General features: G+C 41.2%; 1 protein-coding gene across 2 annotated transcripts in view; it reads right to left on the minus strand.

Moving 5' to 3' along the window:
* Positions 1–26230, minus strand: part of LOC126187472 (peroxisomal acyl-coenzyme A oxidase 3-like) — a 315427-nt gene that overhangs the window by 136801 nt on the left and 152396 nt on the right. For both annotated transcript variants that reach the window (XM_049928570.1, XM_049928571.1), the window contains exon 5: positions 17739–17886. In XM_049928570.1, the coding sequence (XP_049784527.1) occupies positions 17739–17886 (148 nt within the window). The remainder of the gene's footprint in view (positions 1–17738; positions 17887–26230) is intronic.

The following is a 26230-nucleotide window of genomic DNA, read 5'->3' on the forward strand; positions in this document are numbered from 1 at the left end:
ACACCACAGGATTTATGCCATTTTTCCTGGTGCATGGGTGTGAGGCAACTATGACAATGGACACTGTGTTTCCTTTACATCCTGATGACGTGGATGATGACTACTTCAACCAGGTGTTAACCAGAGCTGAGGAAGCTCAGCAGTTAGCTTGACTCCACATGCTGCAGGCTCAAGAAAACGATCGCCTAAGGTGTGACTCGAGCCACCACCCTGTTGTCTACCAGCCTGGTGACCTCGTCTGGATCTTCACTCCTGTTTGGAATGTTGGTCTCTCTGAGAAACTCCTCAGGCGCTACTTTGGACCTTATAAGGTTGTAAGACAGTTGTCTGATGTTACTTATGAAGTTGAAGATTTCAACTCCAACACAAGGCGACGAAAGTTCAGAGGTACGGTCAACGTCCTTTGAATGAAGCCCTACAAGGATCCTGAAACCCAGGTTAAATTCAAAGCTCCAGCACCAGACAAGTGGAAAGGTGATGAAGAGTGTAGTAGCAAAAGAAGTTCTAAGAAGATCACCACCAGGGCGAGTATCAGTCATCAGGAGCCAGAATATGCAGGACCAATGACTCGTTCCCAGACTAGGATGTCATAACATTGAGATGCTGTTCTCTTAAGGAGGGGCAATGTCACACAAGTGGCTGAGTAGCACTGTGGTGTAGCGGTTATGATAATAAACTGTTGTATGGAGGGTCATGAGTTCAAAACTCACCTGGACTGTACAATTTTAATTTCTATATTCAGTTTGAGTACATTCTAGAAGTATCCAAAAATGTCAAGAAGCATTATACTGGAATGTTCTGTAGCTGTATATATACTGTATGTGTTCAGGCCAGAGGCAGTTTGCTCCATGCTCTTGTATGTACAAGGGCTGAATAAACCTTCGTTAAGTAAAGTTAGTGTTCGTCATTCATCTAATTACACCTTCTTCTACTGACTGGTACCCCATGTGGTCAGAACACTCAAGCCTCTTGGCTTTTCAGAATACAGAGTCACAGTCAACCTAATGAAGGCACATTTTGGTAAGGGTAGGGTTAAACTCCTTGGACACAAATATCACTTCGAAGCATACTTCCAGACCCTAAGAAGCTCAATGCTATCAGATACTGCCCTGTACTTCAAATAAGAAACAGTTGGAGTATCTTGGATGAGTACCTTTCTTTATGAAATTTATACCACAACTGCTTTTAAATAATGATGGTCTATTGAGTCTTCTATGGAAGAACCATCTCTGGTTATGGGCCAAACAAAGTCAAACTGATTTTGACAACACAATTTTTGTCTGGTTACAGACACAGGCTCCCAAGGGATGGGTGCTTGTTTATTCCATATCACTGATATGATTGGAGAGCTTACCCCAACATAATTAGTTTTGCTAGTAGGGCCCTATCTGAAGCTGAACAAGCATATTCCATGACCAAATTGGAAACTCTTATGATAATATGGACATTCAAAATGTTTGAATATTAGCTGTGGGGAAAGCATACCAAGATGTAATGTGAGCATCAGTCAGTGTCCTTACCTCTCATGTAATCAAAATGTAATTGCTGATGACTTATCGAGGCATCCACATGGTCCAGACGAATTCTTGGAATTCGTGGAGAACAATTCAGAAATCAGGGTTTTGTTTGTGAAAGGTAAAATACAACAGCCATACTGCATTAGGACATCTAAAAGCATGGAGCATGTCTATCAGAAGAATTCCAGAGGCAAAAGATATTGCTAAAACTGCTGCAGAGCAATGATGATAGTTTGAAAAAACAATTAATGATTTACCCAGGTGTATTGTTTCAGCAGCATCATCCAGAGCAGAGTCAGTGGTGTGTTTGTTTACCAGAGGAGCAAGTTAGAAACTTTATATTACACACTCACAACGTTCAGAGACACTATGGTGTCTCCAAATGCCTTTGTAAGATAAGCAATTACTGTTACTATCCAAATTTAAGACGGAAAGTTCTGCAGATAAATGCAGAAATGTGGGGTATGTCAGAAGGCTAAAAATACTATTAAGTCAAAACTAATTGAACTACACACAATATTGCCTTAAAGACCCTTGGAGATAGTTTTCTTGAATGTGGCTGGACCATATTCACTAGGGAAAAGAGGTGTAAAATATGTTGTTGCTCTATACAGTGTTTTCTTTCCAATTATATAAATTTGAATGCTGTGTGGTCAATGACTGCAAGCACCATCATCAGAAGAATTACAATGAATTATTTACCCAGAGCAGAAAAGCTGGATACACTAATGACAGACAACATGCTGTACTTTACAGGCAACTGTTGGAAAGAGTTCATGAGAACTCACCTTGTCAAATATACAGGGTGATTTTATCCACCGTGTACAAACTCTAGGGATTGATTGATGAGAGGATATGGAACAAAAAAGGTCTAATGAACTTATGTCTGGAAAAGCATGGTTTCCATGCTAGAGACCATTTATTCAATCATACTTTGTTACAGAGACCGCAGTCTAATATGTGCTGTACCATACAGTCACGGTTACAGTATGCAGGGTTTCCTCCTAGAGGATGGTTCTGTTCCTCATATGTCATGCCCTAGCACCCTCTCCTGCCATAGTAATTAATTACTTGGTGTACAATTTACTTCTCTTGCTGACTCACCTTGTAATGGATGTGATACAGTGTTGTACACAATGGTACTGTATTCAAATCGAGAGCTTGCTCACAAGGTGTTTACCAATGGAAAGCCAAATGGCAATGGGCGGTGAGCAGCAAGGTTGTATCATGAGATCTATTTCATCCAACAGCAACCACAGCATTCAATGTTTGCAACAGTGTTTAGCCATTTGTATGAGACAGGGTCATTTCAGGATGCAGGAAATCATGAAGGATGTATCCGAAGTGTTCAGACACCAGAATTGGAGGAAAATGTGATTAACACTGTGAAAGGTGACTGCTGTGTCAATACCAGGCAGTTGGTCTGCCAGGAAATGGTAAGCCAGACGACTGTGTAGAACATTCTCATGACAATAGTTACTACCTCTATCACTTACACTGTGTGCAGGGCTTACTAGTGACAGACTTTCAACATCGGCAACAATTTTGTCACTGGTTTCTTCACCAGGCAACCATGATTCCAGGATTTGTGTCATCCATCCTATTCTCAGATGAGACCATGCAGAGTGGTATAAATGGCTCTGAGAACTATGGGACTTAACTTCTGTGGTCATCAGTCCCCTAGAACTTAGAACTACTTAAACCTAACTAACCTAAGGACATCACACACATCCATGTCCGAGGCAGGATTCGAACCTGCGACCGTAGCAGTCGCGCGGTTCCGGACTGAGCGCCTTAACCACGAGACCACTGCGGCCGGCGCAGAGTGGTATCTTCAAGTTTCATAACAGTTATCTGTAGGATAGTAGGCAGCCAACATGTGTGGGCCAGGAAAATTGGTGACCATATTTCTGAACCAGGCTTCCTTCCACATTGCATAACAGTCTGGAACTATTGGCATTTCTTGAACATTAATGACCAGACACATCTCAATCATGTTTTCCCTGGTCGATGGATCTGATGATGGGGTCCAGTTGCATGTCTGCTTGTTCACCGGACCTTAACCAGTGTGATTTCTGGTTGTGGGACCATCTCAAAAGTATTGTGTATACATAACCCATTTCAGATGTGGAGACACTGGAGCTGCCTTTGACACTGTTCAGATGGAGCCTGCCTGATGTGAACATGTATGACAGAACACACTTGCATGCTGCATGGTACAGCGCATATTAGACCGCAGCCTCCGTAACAATGTATGACGGAATAAATGGTCTCTAGCACGGAAACCATACTTTTCCAGTCATAATTTCATTAGACTGTTTTTGTTCTATACCCTCCATTGATCAATCTCTAGAATTTGTACATGGTGGAAAAAAATCACCCTACATTTTTATCTCCATGTTCCACCAGAAGCAAGTCAAATAGGAAGGATATTGATGGAATTTAACAAGCAATGGAAAATCCAGGATGTAATGTAGCAATATTAGGAAAAGGAAAGTTACTACCCACCATATAGCAGAGATGCTGATTCACAGGTAGGCACAACGAAAAGACTGTCACAAATTAGCTTTCGGACAGTATGGCCTCCATCAAAAATAGATCTCAAACATGCACACACACACACACACACACACACACACACACACATGACTGTAGTTGGTGCCAACTGAAACCACAGTGGCGTGTGTTTGAGTTGTGTTTGCATGACTCTCTGTGTGTGTGTGTGTGTGTGTGTGTGTGTGTGTGTGAGAGAGAGAGAGAGAGAGAGAGAGAGAGAGACCTATTTTTGATGAAAGCTGTACTAGCTGAAAGCTAATTTGTAATTGTCTTTTTATTGTGCCTATCTGTGACTCACCATCTCCGCTATATGGTGAGTAGCAAGTAAGGAATTTAACATATTCATCTGGATTTACACCCCTCACAAACACAGAAGGTGGACTGAACATGTTATCCCATTCCAGCAAGTTGTTAACAATCTTCCACATAGCTCAACCTGTTTTACATCTTTGGAATTATTGTTTGACAAAAGACAAGTAGATGATTGGGAAAAACCTCTACCCAAGATCCCTAGGAAGAAAATACCACACAAGGAGAAAATATGTTGGGCAACAGTTAACACTGAAGAAAAGGCAGAATACAGAAAACAATTGTATGATAAGAAATAATGACACACTGTAAAGTACCGTATAGGACAACAAGTACACCTCAGGACTCGTCCAAAATTGACAAAGTGTCATAACTTGAATTGCAATTGGCAACTGCTGTACACAGGGCCATTTGATATATCCAAAATCCCTCACCCAGGAGCTTATAAGTTTGTGTACTTAAATAGTGGAAGGGAAAAAGGGCTCTACCCATATAAAGATTGTGCACTAAACAGAATTTGCCACTGATCAGCCACAGCTTAGAGCAATGTATAAAAGCATATATAGGAGATCACATACTATCCACTGGAATATATTTATTATGAGTGATGTTTGGAATTGGGGAAAGATTTCATTTTGCCAATTTCATGTGTGTTGCCTTATTAGGTTGTACGTTCTAGTTATGTAAGATTTTCATTGTATGTTTACAAGCCAAAGAAACTCAGAAAACACTACTTCTGCCAAGCACAAGAAATTATTCAATTTGACACTGTACTGTTTAAACACACATCGATTGAGACACAGCACATGGAAGCGGCAAAGTGCAGTGAGGGCTCAACTGCACATGTGTAGTAGCTAGATTTAAGGTTGACAACATCCACGCATGCTCACAGCATGTTGATGTTATACTGTAGGCATCGTATAGTGAGCGATTGTTCAAAATCCCACCCCTAAGGGTATGAAGTAGGGTATGAAAAGTTTTTTGAAAATACGTCACTATTAAGGCAATTTTGAAGCTGGAAGTATGAAAATTGGTATCTGGTTTCTCAGGCAGAAGTAAAGTAAATATGTGGTTCAGTACTGCTGGAAATTTAACCACCAGTGGGGTATAATAGTGCGTGAATTACCCTTTTTTTGACAAATCATTATCAAACAACTTCCGCAATTAATGATGAAAAGTTTTAAGAAAATATTTTTTATTATACTAAAACATTTTTAAAGGTACACGTATGAAAATTGGTATTTCACTTCATGGTTGAAAATAAAGAAATGTGTTAGGGGATGAAAGTTTCTATGGAAATATTGTGAGAGGAAATAAAAAGACAGGATTAACAGAAACCTTGAATTCCAAATAACATAATCGTTTTTGGTCAAAAGTATAGTTGGAATAGACCATGCTTCTATGGGCTTATTTAGTGTGAATAGTTTATAAAATAGTACAATCTCTGAGCAACAAAAAACTTGCATTAAAAAGATCACTCTGTGCACACCATACAGTCTAAGCAAGTTAAGCAGTGGGGGCTGAGCTTATATATTATGAGCAGCAGAAATTCCATGTACTTGGCATATATGCCAGTAACTCCATTCTACATCGACTTTCGACTTTGATTACCATACACTTCAAAAGGCAGTAAACAATGAATGATCTCCTATTTTGGTGAAGCATTCTATTGTTGAGATAAGCATGAAACTCTATATGGTACCTATTCATCCCACCACAAGAATATCAGAAAAAACAAAATTTTAAATTCATTTTTATACAAAATTTCTCAACACAATGCTTACACATATCTTCAAACATCTTTGTGTAGGTGCATGCTTTAATTTTTGTACTTCAAGACTTATTTATTTTATGGCCTCTCATCAATATAATAATCTCTGTGGCATCTTTTTAAATGGCTGTGGAGATTACATGTCATTCTACTTGTAGCATAGGACTGTTCCAGAAGTTACATATAGCTTGCTTTTCTTCCTCCATGCCTTCAACAATCTCTGTTTTGAAACATCTAAAACATTTTATGATTACAAATTGTCACTGGAGGTAAAATGCTTCGTAACTGACTTTTTTGATTGTCTGAATTTGTCTGGCGTACTTTACTCAGCACAAGTGCTCTTACAGTGAGAATGATGAATTTTCAATTCTTTACTGTGCAAACAGAGCTGATATAGTATTGTGTTATCCCAACAGGTTAAGAAAGGAAATGTAAATAAAATTTAGCTGCAAAAGAATGAAATGCAATATAAATAGGAACTCGGAAACAATGTGAAGTTGTTCATAGTAACACTATAGTCAATGGGAAGATTGCAATGCAGGGTGACCTGCAGAGGATCAGTGATATGTCACTGGAAGGCAGTTGTTCATAGTAACACTATAGTCAATGGGAAGGTTGCAATGCAGGGTGACCTGTAGAGGATCAGTGATATGTCACTGGAAGGCAGCTGACAACCAGTTTCAAAGACAAAATTTCCACTTCCAAATGTCACTTTTACATGTGCAACAATTTCTTTCTTGGAGAAGAGATCACTGTGTCAAAGCCTGTTCAATTTCATCAAGAAATGCTAAACAATATGGAGAGATAAATAACATACAAAAAACGAGATGCTGTGGCTGCGCTTCTGCATTTATGTGTAAAACTGAAACAGAGTCAGTTAGGCAATATTTTTTCTTCAATGGCAAAATGTAATAACATTCACAGAGAAATCATTTCTGCTAGCATAAGCCACAAATATATATAAGTTCAATGCCCCTGCTTATCAATATGACATGGAATGTATATTGGGAAACACAGGGACTACGGGCATTCACAGTTGTTCACCAAATGACCATCTCATCCCACATGTGACAACACTGTAGGGCGTGCTCTAGTCAGAGGCTCTGAAGCTTTGAGAATGTGTATGGATATTTTGTTGAGTTCCAGACACATACATTGAAGAGACCATTACATATAAGCTTTTGGCCAAAGCCTTCTTTACAAAAGAAAAACACACACACACATTCACAGAAGCAAGCACATCTCACACATACGACTGCTAGCTCTGGCCACTCCAGCTAGAATGCGACTGACATGCATTGAACTGGAGCAACAATACAGAGGGGCTTAGGAAGGAAGAGGATACAGGTGGGGGAAGAGGAATCAACTCAGCCTGGCAGAATGTGCAGTGGCAGGAAAAGTATCTGGAGGTGCTGGGGGGGGGGGGGGGGGGTCATGACAGAAAGGCTGTTACATATAAGCTTCTAGCCAAAGCCTTCTTCAGAAAAGGAGGCAGAAAGGAGACGGGCAAACACTGGTGGGTGGGCCAATGAGAGCGAGGGTATGTGAATTATGAAAAGGTGATAGGACAGAGGAAACAGTTCAATGGAGCATGTGGGGACATTAGGTTACCGTAGATTAAGTCTGGGGTGATTGCGGAAGTGGAGAATGTGTTGTGGGGATAACTCCCATCTGCACAGTTCAGAAAAGCTGGAGGTGGAGGGGGAGGTCCAACCTTCTTATATCAACCTGTTTATGTGCCATCTAGGAAAATCTTCCTAGCCTCCTGAAACCCCAAATCCCTTGTCCAGTTAAGGTTCACTGATTGGATCTTCACGATCTGGACTCAGGGCCAGGACACCTCATCCTCATTCCTTCACAACTTCAATACCTTCTCTCTCATGGTACGCAGCTCGTGGTCGTGCGGTAGCGTTCTCGCTTCCCACGCCTGGGTTCCCGGGTTCGATTCCCAGCGGGGTCAGGGATTTTCTCTGCCTCGTGATGACTGGGTGTTGTGTGCTGTCCTTAGGTTAGTTAGGTTTAAGTAGTTCTAAGTTCTAGGGGACTGATGACCATAGATGTTAAGTCCCATAGTGCTCAGAGCCATTTTCTTTTCTCTCATGCACATCTCAACCCAGCATGTCACCTTCCTGGAGATTGATCTCGTCCTCTCTGACAGCACAATCCACACTTCTGTCCAAATTAAACCCACCAACCTGCATTTTAACAGCTGCCATCCATTTCACACCAAAAACCCCTCCTGTACAACCTCAGCACCTGGGGATGATGTATCTGCAATGAGAGGAGCTCTCTTCATCAGAATGCTGAATGTCTCACAAAGGCCTTCACAGACAGACACTATCCCCCAGACCTAGCATGCAAACAGATTTCCTGTGCCATATCCCCACACACTCCCAATAATTGTTTCATCATCCCCATGAACCAGCTACAAAGGACCACTCCCCTCATCACGCAGTACACACCAAGATGGAACAACTGAACCACATCCTTCCTCAGATCTTTGATTATCTATCATCATGCCCTGCAGATAGGAACATTCAACCCAAAATCTTTCCAACCTACCCTAAAGTAGTATTTTGTCAGCCACCCAACCTCCACAACATTCTCGTCCATCCTTTTGCCATGTCGAATCCCAACCCCGTAGGGAACATATCCCTGTGGAAGACACAGGTGCAAGACCTGTCCAGTCCAGCCTCCCAGCACTTCCTATTCCAGTCCTATCACAGGCTTATCCTCCCCAACCAGAGGCCAGACGACCTATGAGAGTAGCTATGTGGTATACCAGTGGTAATCATTGCTCAGCTCTTTATATTGATATGACTACCAACCAACTATCCACCAGGATGAATGTCCATTGCTAAACTGTGGCCAAGAACAAAGTGGATCACTCTATGGCCCAAAATGGAGCTGAACACAACATGCTTTGTTTCAGTGGCTGCTACACAACACCATGCTCCCTGCCACCACTGGATAAGCAGCTGCCAGCAGCAAGTCATATACTCTTAGCTCACTTATTTGTTACATAGTTTAATTCTTAATTTCTTTGCATGTTTTTGGTACTTGCATTGTTTAATTCATAAATTTCGGGAGTATTATAGTATTTGAGAGTTGTAGCATCGCGGTTTAGTACCTGAATAGTGTAAAATCGCATAGTCTCCTTCCATCGCCGAGCAGTGTGTCAGCAGTGCGCAAGTAGCAGCATTACTGCATTTACTAGGCAGTCTTGTATTTTAATAAATTTTGTGTTGAATTGTTTGTGCTCTCTGTAGATTAGTTCAGACGTTCTTTGCACAAGAGTTTTTAGCATGGATAGGGACTGCAACTGCTGTGTTCGGATGCAGGCTGAGTTGGCATCCCTTCACTCCCAGCTTCAGGCAGTGTTGGCTTGGGTCACACAGCTTGAGGCTGTTGCCAATGGGCATCACTGTGGGGGTCCAGATGGGGATTTGTCGGGGACGGCCAGCTCGTCCCACGCATCCCCTGATCGGACTATGACTGTGGCTGCCCGGGATACTGCCCACATTGAGGCTGATCCCTCACCTGTGGTAGAGTGGGAGGTCATCTCGAGGTGTGGGAGGGGGCGAAAGACATTCCGGAGGGCCGAACGGAAGGCCTCTCCAGTTTGTCTGACAAACCGGTTTCATGCTCTGTCTCAGGCTGATACTGATCTTCGGCCGGACATGGCTGCTTGTCCTGTTCCAGAGGTTGCCTCTCAGTCTGCAAGATCTGGGTGGTCGCAGAGGGTGGCTTACTGGTAGTTGGGAGCTCCAACGTCAGGCGTGTAATGGGGTCCCTTAGGGATACGGCAGCAAGAGAGGGGAAGAAAACCAATGTGCATTCCGTGTGGATACTGGGGGGAGTCATTCCAGATGTGGAAAGGGTCCTTCCGGATGCCATGAAGGGTACAGGGTGCACCCATCTGCAGGTGGTCGCTCATGTCCGCACCGATGATGTGTGTCACTATGGATTGGAGGAAATCCTCTCTGGCTTCCGGCGGCTATCTGATTTGGTGAAGACTGCCAGTCTCGCTAGCGGGATGAAAGCAGAGCTCACCATCTGCAGCATCTGACTGCAGAACTTTGGTACAGAGCCGAGTGGAGGGTCTGAATCAGAGGCTGAGACGGTTCTGCGACCATGTGGGCTGCAGATTCCTCAACTTGCGCCATAGGGTGGTGGGGTTTCGGGTTCCGCTGGATAGGTCAGGAGTCCACTACATGCAGCAAACAGCTACACAGGTAGCAGGGGTTGTGTGGTGTGGACTGGGCGTTTTTTAGGTTAGATGCCCTTGGGCAAGTACAGAAAGGGCAACAGCCTCAACGGGTGCGGGGCAAAGTCAGGACATGCGGGGACCAAGCAGCAGTCGGTATTGTAATTGTAAACTGTCGAAGCTGCGTTGGTAAAGTACCGGAACTTCAAGCGCTGATAGAAAGCACCGAAGCTGAAATCGTTATAGGTACAGAAAGCTGGCTGAAGCCAGAGATAAATTCTGCTGAAATTTTTACAAAAGCACAGTCGGTGTTTAGAAAGGATAGATTGCATGCAACCGGTGGTGGAGTGTTTGCCGCTGCTATTAGTAGTTTATTCTGTAGTGAAGTAGAAGTGGATAGTTCCTGTGAATTATTATGGGTGGAGGTTACACTCAACAACCAAGCTAGGTTAATAATTGGCTCCTTTTACCGACCTCCCGACTCAGCGGCATTAGTGGCAGAACAAGTGAGAGAAAATTTGGAATACATTTCACATAAATTTTCTCAGCATGTTATAGTCTTAGGTGGAGATTTCAATTTACTAGATACAGACTGGGACACTCAGATGTTTAGGACGGGTGGTAGGGACAGAGCATCGAGTGACATTATACTGAGTGCACATCTGAAAATTACCTCGAGCAATTAAACAGAGAACTGACTCATGGAGATAACATCTTGGACCTACTGATAACAAACAGACCCAAACTTTTCAACTCTGTAAGCACAGAACAGGGAATCAGTGATCATAAGGCTGTTGCAGCATCCCTGAATATGGAAGTTAATAGGAATATAAAAATAGGGTGGAAGGTTTAACTGTTTAGCAAGAGTAATAGAAGGCAGATTTCAGACTACCTCACAGATCAAAATGAAAATTTCTGTTAGGACACTGACAATGTTGAGTGTTTATGGAAAATGTTCAAGGCAATCATAAAATGCGTTTTAGACAGGTACATGCCGAGTAAAACTGTGAAGGATGGGAAAAACCCATTGTGGTTCAACAACAAAGTTAGGAAACTACTGCGAAAGCAAAGAAAGCTTCACTGCAAGTTTAAATGCAGCCAAAACCTCTCAGACAAACAGAAGCTAAACGATGTCAAAGATAGCGTAAGGAGGGCTATGCGTGAAGTGTTCAGTGAATTTGAAAGTAAAATTCTATGTACCAACTTGACAGAAAATCCTAGGAAGTTCTAGTCTTACGCTAAATCAGTAAGTGGTACAAAACAGCATAAGCAGACACTCCGGGATGATGATGGCATTGAAACAGAGGATGACACACATAAAGCTGAAACACTAAACACCTTTTTCCAAAGCTGTTTCACAGAGGAAGACCACACTGGAGTTCCTTCTCTAAATCCTCGCACAAACGAAAAAATTGCTGACATCGAAATAAGTGTCCAAGGAGTAGAAAAACAACTGGAATCACTCAACAGAGGAAAGTCCACTGGTCCTGACAGGATACCAATTCAATTCTACACAGAGTACGCGAAAGAACTTGCACCCCTCCTAACAGCCGTGTACCACAAGTCTCTAGAGGAATGGAAGGTTCCAAATGATTGGAAAAGAGCACAGGTAGTCCCAGTCTTCAAGAAGGGCCATCGAGCAGATGCGCAAAACTATAGACCTATATCTCTGACGTCGATCTGTTATAGAATTTTAGAACATATTTTTTGCTCGAGTATCATGTCAGTTTTGGAAACCGAGAATATACTCTGTAGGAATCAACATGGATTCCGGAAACAGCGATCGTGTGAGACCCAACTTGCTTCATTTGTTCATGAGACCTAGAAAATATTAGATACAGGCTCCCAAGTAGATGCTATTTTCCTTGACTTCCGGAAGGCGTTCGATACAGTTCCGCACTGTCACCTGATAAACAAAGTAAGAGCCTACGGAATATCAGACCAGCTGTGTGGCTGGATTGAAGAGTTTTTAGCAAACAGAACACAGCATGTTGTTATCAATGGAGAGACGTCTACAGATGTTAAAGTAACCTCTGGCGTGCCACAGGGGAGTGTTACGGGACCATTGCTTTTCACAATATATGTATATAAATGACCTAGTAGATAGTGTTGGAAGTTCCATCTGGCTTTTCACGGATGACGCTGTAGTATACAGAAAAGATGCAGCATTAGAAAATTGTAGCAAAATGCAGGAAGATCTGCAGCGGATAGGCACTTGGTGCAGGGAGTGGCAACTGACCCTTAACATAGACAAATGTAATGTATTGCGAATACATAGAAAGAAAGATCCTTTATTGTATGATTATATGATAGTGGAACAAACACTGGTAGCAGTTACTTCTGTAAAATATCTGGGAGTATGCATGTGGAATGATTTGAAGTGGAATGATCATATAAAATTAATTGTTGGTAAGGCGGGTACCAGGTTGAGATTCATTGGGAGAGTCCTTAGAAAATGTAGTCCATCAACAAAGGAGGTGGCTTACAAAACACTCGTTCGACCTATACTTGAGTATTGCTCATCAGTGTGGGATCCGTACCAGATCGGGTTGACGAAGGAGATAGATAAGATCCAAAGAAGAGTGGCGCGTTTCGTCGCTGGGTTATTTGGTAACCGTGGTAGTGTTACGGAGATGTTTAGCAAACTCAAGTGGCAGACTCTGCAAGAGAGGTGCTCTGCACTGTGGTGTAGCTTGCTCACCAGGTTTCGAGAGGGTGCGTTTCTGGATGAGGTATCGAATATATTGCTTCCCCCTACTTATACCTCCCGAGGTGATCACGAATGTAAAATTAGAGAGATTTGAGCGCGCATGGAGGCTTTCAGACAGTCGTTCTTCCCACGAACCATACGCGACTGGAACAGAAAAGGGAGGTAATGACAGTGGCATGTAAAGTGCCCTCCGCCACACATCGTTGGGTGACTCGCGGAGTATAAATGTAGATGTAGATGTAGAACCCAGGCCATCTGAATCCTCCCCTCCACTATCAGCTTTTATGCACTGTGCAGATGGGAATTATTTTTATAACACATTCTCTGTTTCTGAAATCATCCCAGCCTCAATCTAAGGCAACCTATTGTCCCCACACCCTCCACCCAACTCATACCTTTCCCTGCCCCACTCTGGATTCTTGCTCCTTTCGATGCATTTCAGTTCCAGTCTGGCTGGAGCATCTAGAGATAGTGATCATGTATGTGTGAGGTGTGTCTGATTATGTGAAAATATGTGTTTTTCTTTTCTGAAGAAGGCATTGACCAAAAGCTTATATGTAACAGTCTTTCTGCTGTTCCTGTCTGAAACTCAACATTTCATCTTTATGGTGAGTAGCAAGCTATCCTTTTTATAACATTGTTGACATTCCCTTTGTTTTTATGCATACTTCCTTAAGTTACAAGTGGAATTGGAATTGCCTCTCTTCATGACTGTAGAATGTGTCCTATAAGCCAAATTCCAATAAAGCATTTAAGGAGGGTTAATCTGACATTTAAGGCACGTGGTGTAATGTTTATGGTCAGTACTAGATGCTACATCTCCAGCCTCAGAAAATGTTGAGTTCATTCCTCACATAAAAAAAAGGAACAGTCATACATCCTGTTGATGACAGTTCTAGATGGTCAAGAAAATCTGCATTCTGGTTTGCTGTGGAAGTAAAACAACTTAAACAGTTCATCATTGTCTGAGCTATGTCTTAAAATTATGTTACAGGGCACCACTGGATAATGTTAGGTCTGTGTACAATTTCATGTCTCTGCCAGACATCATCTTTTCAGATCACCACTCATTCACTCATTTGCTCATTTCTACTCCTATCTCCACCTAGTGCATACTCTCTTCTCCCTCTTCTCATACCTCCCTAAGTATCTCTTTCTGTTTGCCTGTCTTTCTATGTAGCTTCTTGTGTACTTATTATATTTTTGTAGTTGTTGTTGTTGTTGTTGTCTTCAGTCCTGAGACTGGTTTGATGCAGCTCTCCATGCTACTCTATCCTGTGCAAGCTTCTTCATCTCCCAGTACCTGCTGCAACCTACATCCTTCTGAATCTGCTTAGTGTATTCATCTCTTGGTCTCCCCCTACGATTTTTACCCTCCACGCTGCCTTCCAGTACTAAATTGGTGATCCCTTGATGCCTCAGAACATGCCCTACCAACCGATCCCTTCTTCTGGTCAAGTTGTGCCACAAACTTCTCTTCTCCCCAATCCTATTCAATACTTCCTCATTAGTTATGTGATCTACCCATCTGATCTTCAGCATTCTTCTGTAGCACCACATTTCGAAAGCTTCTATTCTCTTCTTGTCCAAACTATTTACCGTCCATGTTTCACTTCCATACATGGCTACACTCCATACAAATACTTTCAGAAATGACTTCCTGACACTTAAATCTATACTCGATGTTAACAAATTTCTCTTCTTCAGAAACGCTTTCCTTGCCATTGCCAGTCTACATTTTATATCTTCTCTATTTCGACCATCATCAGTTATTTTGCTCCCCAAATAGCAAATCTCCTTTACTACTTTAAGTGTCTCATTTCCTAATCTAATACCCTCAGCATCACCCGACTTAATTAGACTACATTCCATTATCCTCGTTTTGCTTTTGTTGATGTTCATCTTATATCCTCCCTTCAAGACACCATCCATTCCATTCAACTGCTCTTCCAAGTCCTTTGCTGTCTCTGACAGAATTACAATGTCATCAGCGAACCTCAAAGTTTTTATTTCTTCTCCATGGATTTTAATACCTACTCCAAATTTTTCTTTTGTTTCCTTTACTGCTTGCTCAATATACAGATTGAATAACATTGGGGAGAGGCTACAACCCTGTCTCACTCCCTTCCCAACCGCTGCTTCCCTCTCATGCCCCTCGACTCTTATAACTGCCATCTGGTTTCTGTACAAATTGTAAATAGCCTTTCGCTCCCTGTATTTTACCCCTGCCACCTTTAGAATTTGAAAGAGAATATTCCAGTCAACATTGTCAAAAGCTTTCTCTAAGTCTACAAATGATAGAAACGTAGGTTTGCCTTTCCTTAATCTTTCTTCTAAGATAAGTCGTAAGGTCAGTATTGCCTCACGAGTTCCAGTATTTCTACGAAATCCAAACTGATCTTCCCCGAGGTCGGCTTCTACTAGTTTTTCCATTCGTCTGTAAAGAATTTGTGTTAGTATTTTGCAGCTGTGGCTTATTAAACTGATTGTTCGGTAATTTTCACATCTGTCAACACCTGCTTTCTTTGGGATTGGAATCAGTGCTCTGTCAAACTCTTCACGCAGTATCGTATCTCCCATTTCATCTTCATCTACATCCATTTCCATAATATTGTCCTCAAGTACATCACCCTTGTATAAACCCTCTATATACTCCTTCCACCTTTCTGCTTTCCCTTCTTTGCTTAGAACTGGGTTTCCATCTGAGCTCTTGATGTTCATACAAGTGGTTCTCTTATCTCCAAAGGTCTCTTTAATTTTCCTGTAGGCAGTATCTACCTTACCCCTAGGGAGATAAGCCTCTACATCCTTACATTTGTCCTCTAGCCATCCCTGCTTAGCCATTCTGCACTTCCTGTCAATCTCATTTTTGAGACGTTTGTATTCCTTTTTGCCTGCTTCATTTACTGCATTTTTATATTTTCTCCTTTCATCAATTAAATTCAATATTTCTTCTGTTACCCAAGGATTTCTACTAGCCCTCGTCTTTTTACCTACTTGATCCTCTGCTGCCTTCACTACTTCATCCCTCAAAGCTACCCATTCTTCTTCTACTGTATTTCTTTCCCCCATTCCTGTCAATTGTTCCCTTATGCTCTCCCTGAAACTCTGTACAACCTCTGGTTCTTTCAGTTTATCCAGGTCCCATCTCCTTAAATTCCCACCTTTTTGCAGTTTCTTCAGTTTTAATCTACAGGTCATAACCAATAGATTGTGGTCAGAGTCCACATCTGCCCCTGGAAATGTCTTACAATTTAAAACCTGGTTCCTAAATCTCTGTCTTACCATTATATAATCTATCTGATACCTTTTAGTATCTCCAGGGTTCTTCCATGTATACAACCTTCTATCATGATTCTTAAACCAAGTGTTAGCTATGATTAAGTTGTGCTCTGTGCAAAATTCTACCAGGCGGCTTCCTCTTTCATTTCTTAGCCCCAATCCATATTCACCTACTACGTTTCCTTCTCTCCCTTTTCCTACACTCGAATTCCAGTCACCCATGACTATTAAATTTTCGTCTCCCTTCACTATCTGAATAATTTCTTTTATTTCATCATACATATCTTCAATTTCTTCGTCATCTGCAGAGCTAGTTGGCATATAAACTTGTACTACTGTAGTAGATGTGGGCTTCGTATCTATCTTGGCCACAATAATGCGTTCACTATGCTGTTTGTAGTAGCTTACCCGCATTCCTATTTTCCTATTCATTATTAAACCTACTCCTGCATTACCCCTATTTGACTTTGTATTTATAACCCTGTAGTCACCTGGCCAGAAGTCTTGTTCCTCCTGCCACCGAACTTCACTAATTCCCACTATATCTAACTTTAACCTATCCATTTCCCTTTTTAAATTTTCTAACCTACCTGCCCGATTAAGGGATCTGACATTCCACGCTCCGATCCGTAGAACGCCAGTTTTCTTTCTCCTGATAACGACATCCTCTTGAGTAGTCCCCGCCCGGAGATCCAAATGGGGGACTATTTTACCTCCGGAATATTTTACCCAAGATGACGCCATCATCATTTAATCATACAGTAAAGCTACATGCCCTCGGGAAAAATTACGGCCGTAGTTTCCCCTTGCTTTCAGCCGTTCGCAGTACCATCACAGCAAGGCCGTTTTGGTTATTGTTACAAGGCCAGATCAGTCAATCATCCAGACTGTTGCCCCTGCAACTACTGAAAAGGCTGCTGCCCCTCTTCAGGAACCACACGTTTGTCTGGCCTCTCAACAGATACCCCTCCGTTGTGGTTGTACCTACGGTACGGCTATCTGTATCGCTGAGGCACGCAAGCCTCCCCACCAACGGCAAGGTCCATGGTTCATGGGGGGTTACTGACTTATATATCTGTATCTTTGTGTGTTGCAGGTCAATTCTACCAATAGTCTTTGTTGTATGCTTCATTTCTTTACACAATGCCCAATGCTGATGATAAATTTTGATATTGATCTACTGCCTTCATTGAGGACATTAGTAAGTTTTCTGAAATAAATTTCATTTATTATGTGTTTTCTCTCTCTCTTCTTTCTTCATTCATTAAGTACTTTATGCTTCAGTTGACCATGACAAACTTTGATTTAGTTGTGTAAGTACAATACACAAAAAGTCTGTAAAGAAAAAAAAAAAAAAAAGCTGGTGCTATAAAGATAAAAACTTACCTAGGCCTCCCACCCAACATTTGGCTGCTTCAAAGTCCGGTGAATGAAGCTCAAATTCTTTAGTTTGTGGATCATATGTAGCTGTCAGTCTCATTCCTTTTGCATTTGTGCCGTGCGAAATTTCAGTGAGAGCAAAACAACCTCCAGCCTTGTGAACACAAAAGCAATGGAACATAGTTACATTGTAATAGCTAATAATATTTCACTACAAAAAAGTGCCCAGCCTTTTAGGTGCATGGGCACAGTTACAATCTGTTGTTGTTGTTGTGGTCTTCAGTCCTGAGACTGGTTTGATGCAGCTCTCCATGCTACTCTATCCTGTGCAAGCTTCTTCATCTCCCCGTATCTACTGCAACCTACATCCTTCTGAATCTGCTTAGTGTATTCATCTCTTGGTCTCCCTCTACGATTTTTACCCTCCACACTGCCCTCCAATGCTAAATTTGTGATCCCTTGATGCCTCAAAACATGTCCTACCAACCGATCCCTTCTTCTAGTCAAGTTGTGCCACAAACTTCTCTTCTCCCCAATCCTATTCAATACTTCCTCATTAGTTACGTGATCTACCCACTTTATCTTCAGCATTCTTCTGTAGCACCACATTTCGAAAGCTTCTATTCTCTTCTTGTCCAAACTAGTTATCGTCCATGTTTCACTTCCATACATGGCTACACTCCATACAAATACTTTCAGAAATGACTTCCTGACACTTAAATCTATACTCGATGTTAACAATTTCCTCTTCTTGAGAAACGCTTTCCTTGCCATTGCCAGTCTACATTTTATATCCTCTCTACTTCGACCATCATCGGTTATTTTACTCCCCAAATAGCAAAACTCCTTTACTACTTTAAGTGTCTCATTTCCTAATCTAATTCCCTCAGCATCACCTGACTTCATTTGACTACATTCCATTATCCTCGTTTTGCTTTTGTTGATGTTCATCTTATATCCTCCTTTCAAGACACTGTCCATTCCGTTCAACTGCTCTTCCAAGTCCTTTGCTGTCTCTGACAGAATTACAATGTCATCGGCGAACCTCAAAGTTTTTATTTCTTCTCCATGAATTTTAATACCTACTCCGAATTTTTCTTTTGTTTCCTTTACTGCTTGCTCAATATACAGATTGAATAACACCGGGGAGAGGCTACAACCCTGTCTTACTCCTTTCCCAACCACTGCTTCCCTTTCACGCCCCTCGACTCTTATAACTGCCATCTGGTTTCTGTACAAACTGTAAATAGCCTTTCGCTCCCTGTATTTTACCCCTGCCACCTTCAGAATTTGAAAGAGAGTATTCCAATTAACATTGTCAAAAGCTTTCTCTAAGTCTACAAATGCTAGAAATGTAGGTTTGCCTTTCCTTAATCTTTCTTCTAAGATAAGTCGTAAGGTCAGTATTGCCTCACGTGTTCCAACATTTCTACGGAATCCAAACTGATCTTCCCCGAGGTCGGCTTCTACTAGTTTTTCCATTCGTCTGTAAAGAATTCGCGTAAGTATTTTGCAGCTGTGACTTATTAAACTGATAGTTCAGTAATTTTCACATCTGTCAGCACCTGCTTTCTTTGGGATTGGAATTATTATATTCTTCTTGAAGTCTGAGGGTATTTCTCCTGTCTCATACATCGTGCTCACCAGATGGTAGAGTTTTGTCATGACTGGCTCTCCCGAGGCCATCAGTAGTTCAAATGGAATGTTGTCTACTCCCGGGGCCTTGTTTCGACTCAGGTCATTCAGTGCTCTGTCAAACTCTTCACGCAGTATCTTATCTCCCATTTCGTCTTCATCTACATCCTCTTCCATTTCCATAATATTGTCCTCAAGTACATCACCCTTGTATAAACCCTCTATATACTCCTTCCACCTTTCTGCCTTCCCTTCTTTGCTTAGAACTGGGTTGCCATCTGAGCTCTTGATATTCATACAAGTGGTTCTCTTCTCTCCAAAGGTCTCTTTAATTTTCCTGTAGGCAGTATCTATCTTACCCCTAGTGAGACAAGCCTCTACATCCTTACATTTGTCCTCTAGCCATCCCTGCTTAGCCATTTTGCACTTCCTGTCGATATCATTTTTGAGACGTTTGTATTCCTTTTTGCCTGCTTCATTTACTGCATTTTTATATTTTCTCCTTTCATCAATTAAATTCAATATTTCTTCTGTTACCCAAGGATTTCTATTAGCCCACCTCTTTTTACCTACTTGATCCTCTGCTGCCTTCACTACTTCATCCCTCAGAGCTACCCATTCTTCTTCTACTGTATTTCTTTCCCCCATTCCTGTCAATTGTTCCCTTATGCTCTCCCTGAAACTCTGTACAACCTCTGGTTCTTTCAGTTTATCCAGGTCCCATCTCCTTAAATTCCCACCTTTTTGCAGTTTCTTCAGTTTCAATCTGCAGTTCATAACCAATAGATTGTGGTCAGAATCCACATCTGCCCCAGGAAATGTCTTACAATTTAAAACCTGGTTCCTAAATCTCTGTCTTACCATTATATAATCTATCTGATACCTTTTAGTATCTCCAGGATTCTTCCAGGTATACAACCTTCTTTTATGATTCTTGAACCAAGTGTTGGCTATGATTAAGTTATGCTCTGTGCAAAATTCTACAAGGCGGCTTCCTCTTTCATTCCTTCCCCCAAATCCATATTCACCTACTATGTTTCCTTCTCTCCCTTTTCCTACTGACGAATTCCAGTCACCCATGACTATTAAATTTTCGTCTCCCTTCACTACCTGAATAATTTCTTTTATCTCGTCATACATTTCATCTATTTCTTCATCATCTGCAGAGGTAGTTGGCATATAAACTTGTACTACTGTAGTAGGCATGGGCTTTGTGTCTATCTTGGCCACAATAATGCGTTCACTATGCTGTTTGTAGTAGCTAACCCGCACTCCTATTTTTTTATTCATTATTAAACCTACTCCTGCATTACCCCTATTTGATTTTGTATTTATAACCCTGTAATCACCTGACCAAAAGTCTTGTTCCTCCTGCCACCGAACTTCACTAATTCCCACTATATCTAACTTTAACCTATCCATTTCCCTTTTTAAATTTTCTAACCTACCTGCCCGATTAAGGGATCTGACATTCCACGCTCCGATCCGTAGAACGCCAGTTTTCTTTCTCCTGATAACGATGTCCTCCTGAGTAGTCCCCGCCCGGAGATCCGAATGGGGGACTATTTTACCTCCGGAATATTTTACCCAAGAGGACGCCATCATCATTTAATCATACAGTAGAGCTGCATGTCCTCGGGAAAAATTACGGCTGTAGTTTCCCCTTGCTTTCAGCCGTTCGCAGTACCAGCACAGCAAGGCCGTTTTGGTTAATGTTACAAGGCCAGATCAGTCAATCATCCAGACTGTTGCCCCTGCAACTACTGAAAAGGCTGCTGCCCCTCTTCAGGAACCACATGTTTGTCTGGCCTCTCAACAGATACCCCTCCGTTGTGGTTGCACCTACGGTACGGCCATCTGTATCGCTGAGGCACGCAAGCCTCCCCACCAACGGCAAGGTCCATGGTTCATGGGGGGGAGTTACAATCTACTCAAATGAAAATGCCTCTGTAAGGCAAATCAGAAAAAACCTATTGTTATAAGTTCCTCATCAAAGAACTGGTGTCCATTGCAAAGAAGGGAGAAAATGAAACTGATTACATATTAAGATATTAAACAAGTAGCAAAATTAATATGTGTGTTATTTCATTACCATTTAATGTTTGCTTATTATTTTCTTTAGTGATACGTTAATGTTTCTTATCTAAAAACTGCATGCTAAAGAAATCTAATATATCATGGAAATGATCACAGAAAGTTATTCAGAATCAACACTCTCATCAATGAAGGTGGGAGGACCTCTGTCTCATCATAAGATGAAAATGCAAGCTGTCCAGTATTTGTACTTTTGTTCGATATCTTAAACCATGTTATTGATTCGACATCTGTGAATAGAAATATTATATTTTACTATGTTTAAAACTACTTGATTGGATTTTATTATTCAATAAAATATGAAGCAGAAAGTTGAGTTCGAATGTCAAAAGTGCCATTATTAGCCACCACAAGTTGGAGATGTACATTGTTGGTTGCATGTTTTTGCTGCATTGGCTAGTATGATCTAAAGGTGCAGTGCTCACCTTAGGCTAACCTCAAAGTATTTTTCTCTGTGGATTTTAATTCCTACTCTAAATGTTTCTTTTGTTTCCTTTACTACTTGCTCAATATACAGATTGAATAACATTGGGGATAGGCTACAATCCTATCTCACTCCCTTCTCAACCACTGCTTCCCTTTCATGCCCCTCAGTCCTTATAACTACCATCTGGTTTCTGTATAAATTGTAAATAGCCTTTCACTTCCTATATTTTACCCCTGCCACCTTCAGAGTTTGAAAGAGAGTATTTCGGTCAACACTGTCAAAAGCTTTCGCTAAGACTACAAATGCTAGAATGTAGGTTTGCCTTTCCTTAATCTATCTTCTAAGATAAATTGTGGGGTCAGTATTACCTCGTGGGTTCCAACATTTCTATGGAATCCAAATTGACCTTCCCTGAGGTCAGCTTTTACCAGTTTTTCCATTCATCTGTAAATAATTTGTGTCAGTATTTTACAGCTGTGAATTATTAAACTGATAGTTCGGTAATTTTCACACCTATCAACACCTGCTTTCATTGGGATTGGAATTATTATATTCTTCTTGAAGTGTGAGGGTATTTCACCTGTCTCATAGATCTTGCTCACCAGAAGGTAGAGTTTTGTCAGGGCTGGCTCTCCCGAGGCTATCAGGAGTTCCAATGGAATGTTGTCTACTCCCGGGGCCTTGTTTCGACTTAGGTCTTTCAGTGCTCTGTCAAATTCTTCACGCAGTATCATATCCCCCACTTCATCTTCATCTACATCCTCTTCAGGACTGGTTTTCGATCTGAGCTCTTGATATTCATACATGTGGTTCTCTTCTCTTCAAAAGCCTCTTTAATTTTCCTGTAGCAGGGGGATGTAAGATGAACATCAACAAGAGTAAATTGAGGATAATGGAATGCAGTCAAATTAAACCACGTGACGATGAGGGAAATAGATTAGGAAATGAGACACTTAAAGTACTGGATGAGTTTTGTGATTTGGGGGGCAAAATAACTTATGATGGTCAAAGTAGAGAGGATATAAAATGTAGACTGGCTATGGCAAGGAAACCGTTTCTGAAGAAGAGAAATTTGTTAACATCAAGTATAGATTTAAGTGTCAAAAAGTGTTTTCTAGAGGTATTTGTGTGGAGTGTAGCCATGTGTGGAAGAGAAACATTGACAATAACTAGTGTAAACAAGAAGAGAATAGAAGCTTTTGAAATCTGGTGCTACAGAAGAATGCTGAAGATTAGATGGGTAGATCACGTAACTAATGAGGAGGCACTGAACAGTATTGGGGAGAAGAGGAACTTGTGGTACAACTTGACTAGAAGAAAGGATTGGTTGATAGGACACATTCTGAGGCATCAAGGGATCACCAATTTAGTACCGGAGACACTTAAAGTAGTAGATGAGTTTTGTGATTTGGGGAGAAAAATAACGTATGATGGTCAAATTAGAGAGGATATAAAATGTAGACTGGCTATGGCAAGGGAAGCGTGGAGGGTAAAAATCATAGAGGGAGACAAAGAGATGAATATGCTAAGCAGATTCAGAAGGATGTAGGTTGCAGTAGTTTCTCACAGATGAAGAAGCTTGCATGGAGAGCTGCATCAAACCAGTCTTTTGACTGAATACCACAACAACAACAACCAAATTACAGACTTTTTGTTGTTGTTGAGACCTTGGGCACCGTATAGCTTCAATTCAAAATTCTAATATTTCATGTTTGTATCATTTTCTCATAACCTTTCATTAATTGTGTCACATCTTGTATGTAACAGATATATTATGTATCTATTAAAACTTGCAATTGCTGTGTAAAATTCATATTGTTTTGTGCTTTTTTAGGAACTTTTAGTATCCCATGATTTCAATGTTTTTTTCTATATGATAAAGTTCATTCTTTTTTTCAGACACGTATCAGACTTGTGTGTAACATGCCATAGCAAGTTGTGAGCTACAAGTTATGTATTCTTTTCTGTCTGAGGTGTTTATTTCAGGTCAACACTGTACATTTTACATTCATGGCATAATCTTAGCTCTTACCCAATTCAACTGCTATGTTGTGATATTGTGTTTTGTATATATTATAACTCTTGTATCATGTTTCATTTGTTTGAATATTTTTTTCAAAGTAGCTGTTTTTTCTTAACAGATATACACATAGTAAGGTATGGTAGTGTCACAGACTATTTCGGAGGAAATAACATGTTACACGCAAGGTTTAACTTAGTCAACAAAACATGTCAGAAGATTTAGTAATGTGTAAGTTAGGCAAAAATACCGGACAGACCACTACATGAGAAATTCTGTGCAGAGATGGAACCCATGGAAGCTGTATGTCTGGGGAGTGGTATGTGTGCTAAAACCTGGTCACCTGCTGTAATGTGGGGTCACCTACTCAATGCTGGTGCCACACCAGAGGTGAATATGGCCCACAGAATGGCACCGTGTGCAATGTACAACTGGCTCCTTCTCTATGTGGAGATATGAGGCGGTGTTGATTTGCACCTTGCATAACAATTTGTTACATAGGGAACATTGCCTGTTTATGCAATTATAATACTAATCTGGTGTTCTGAAAGATGTTGATGTGAAATGTTGTTTATGATGTTGAAGAATATGTGACATAAACTGATGTCTGGGTATTTGTTGATTTGGTGACATCAGTAGGAGAACAGCCTCTCCCATGGCTCCATGCATAACTACCAGGTGAAGAAAAATGATTAGCATGGCAGACAGGAAATGAGTAATGGATTCGGTCCACTTCTGCAAAGGAAGACCAACTTATTTATAGAAATCATGAGTATTCTGAACACTTGATGAGACAGTGTACACACTTGCACATACTACACACATAAGTACGAGCACCAATTAAATCACAGTGTCACCACACTACATGTGCTTAACAAGATCATCAGTTTGTGTAGAGTAGTGATAATCATAATTTGTTGTTGGTAGCCTTTACAGAAATAACCACCAGCAGCGGTTTCTGCCTACTGAATCCTTTCAGACCTAAACTTCCTGGCAGATTAAAACTGTGAGCCAGGCCGAGACTCGAACTCGGGACCTTTGCCTTTCATGGGCAAGTGCTCTACCAACTGAGCTACCCAAGCATGACTCACCACCCATCCTCACAATTTTAACAATTTTACTTCAATCAGTACCTCATCTCCTAACTTCCAACCTTCACAGATGTTCTCCTGCGAAACTTGCAAGACTAGCACTACTAGAAGAAAGTATACTGCACAGACATGGCTTAGCCACAGCCTGGGAGATGTTTCCAGAATGAGATTTTCACTCTGCAGTGAAGTGTGCACTGATTTGAAACTAGTCCTGCAAGTTTTGCAGGAAAACTCTTGTGAAGTTTGGAAGGTAGAAGATGAGGTACTGGCAGAAGTAAAATTGCAAGGACAGGTCATGAGTTGTGCTTGGATAACTCTGTTGGTAGAGCACTTGCCCACGAAAGGCAAAGGTCCCGAGTTCAAGTCTCGGTCCAGCACACAGTTTTATTCTTCCAGGAAGTTTCAAATTAGACTGTAGAGTGAAAATGACATACCTTTCAGACCTTGTGGTCACAATTATGTAATAATAAATTATGTTCACTAATAATTCTCTTACAAGAAATGTCATGTGCATCAAAACCCAGCATGCACATTTGTGTACATTTGTTTTAGGTATGTTCAAGCAGCTGCTGGACTCTTGTAAGCAGTCTGTGAACTACTTAGCGAATTACACTCTGTGTTTTTTATCTCCCTGGGAAGCCATTACCACTTGATTTAATTGCTATAATAGGCACATTTTAGATTTTCTTTGTGAACATTTTATGTGGTTTCCTTTTTGTGCAAACACTTAAATATGAATAATGAAATTTTCAGCAATGTCATTCATTTCATACGAGGGCCGTTCAGAAAGTAACCTCCGGTTGATTTAAAAAAATACACCAAGTTAAATAAAAATATTTTAATATATACATCTTACAACTACATCTTTGCACTATTTTTCTACATAGTCTCCATAGCGATTGAGGCACTTATCGTATCTCTTCACAAGCTTTGAAATTCCTTCTGCATAAAAATCACCCGCTTGTGCCTGGAGCCAGCCTGTGACCGCATCTTTGAGCTCTTCGTCGTCATCAAACCGCTGTGACCCGAGCCATTTCTTCAAATGCATGAAGAGGTGATAATCACTTGGCGCCAGGTCTGGGCTGTAAGGTGGATGGTTGATAACGTCCCACTTGAAGGACTCAAGAAGGGCCGTTGTTCTGCGAGCAGAGTGAGGACGGGCGTTATCGTGCAAAAAAACGATACCGGAAGTCAGCATAGTACCACGGCGTTTGTTCTGTATAGCCTGTCG

Source organism: Schistocerca cancellata, chromosome 5 (assembly GCF_023864275.1).
Source record: "Schistocerca cancellata isolate TAMUIC-IGC-003103 chromosome 5, iqSchCanc2.1, whole genome shotgun sequence".
Classification (NCBI taxonomy): domain Eukaryota; kingdom Metazoa; phylum Arthropoda; class Insecta; order Orthoptera; family Acrididae; genus Schistocerca; species Schistocerca cancellata.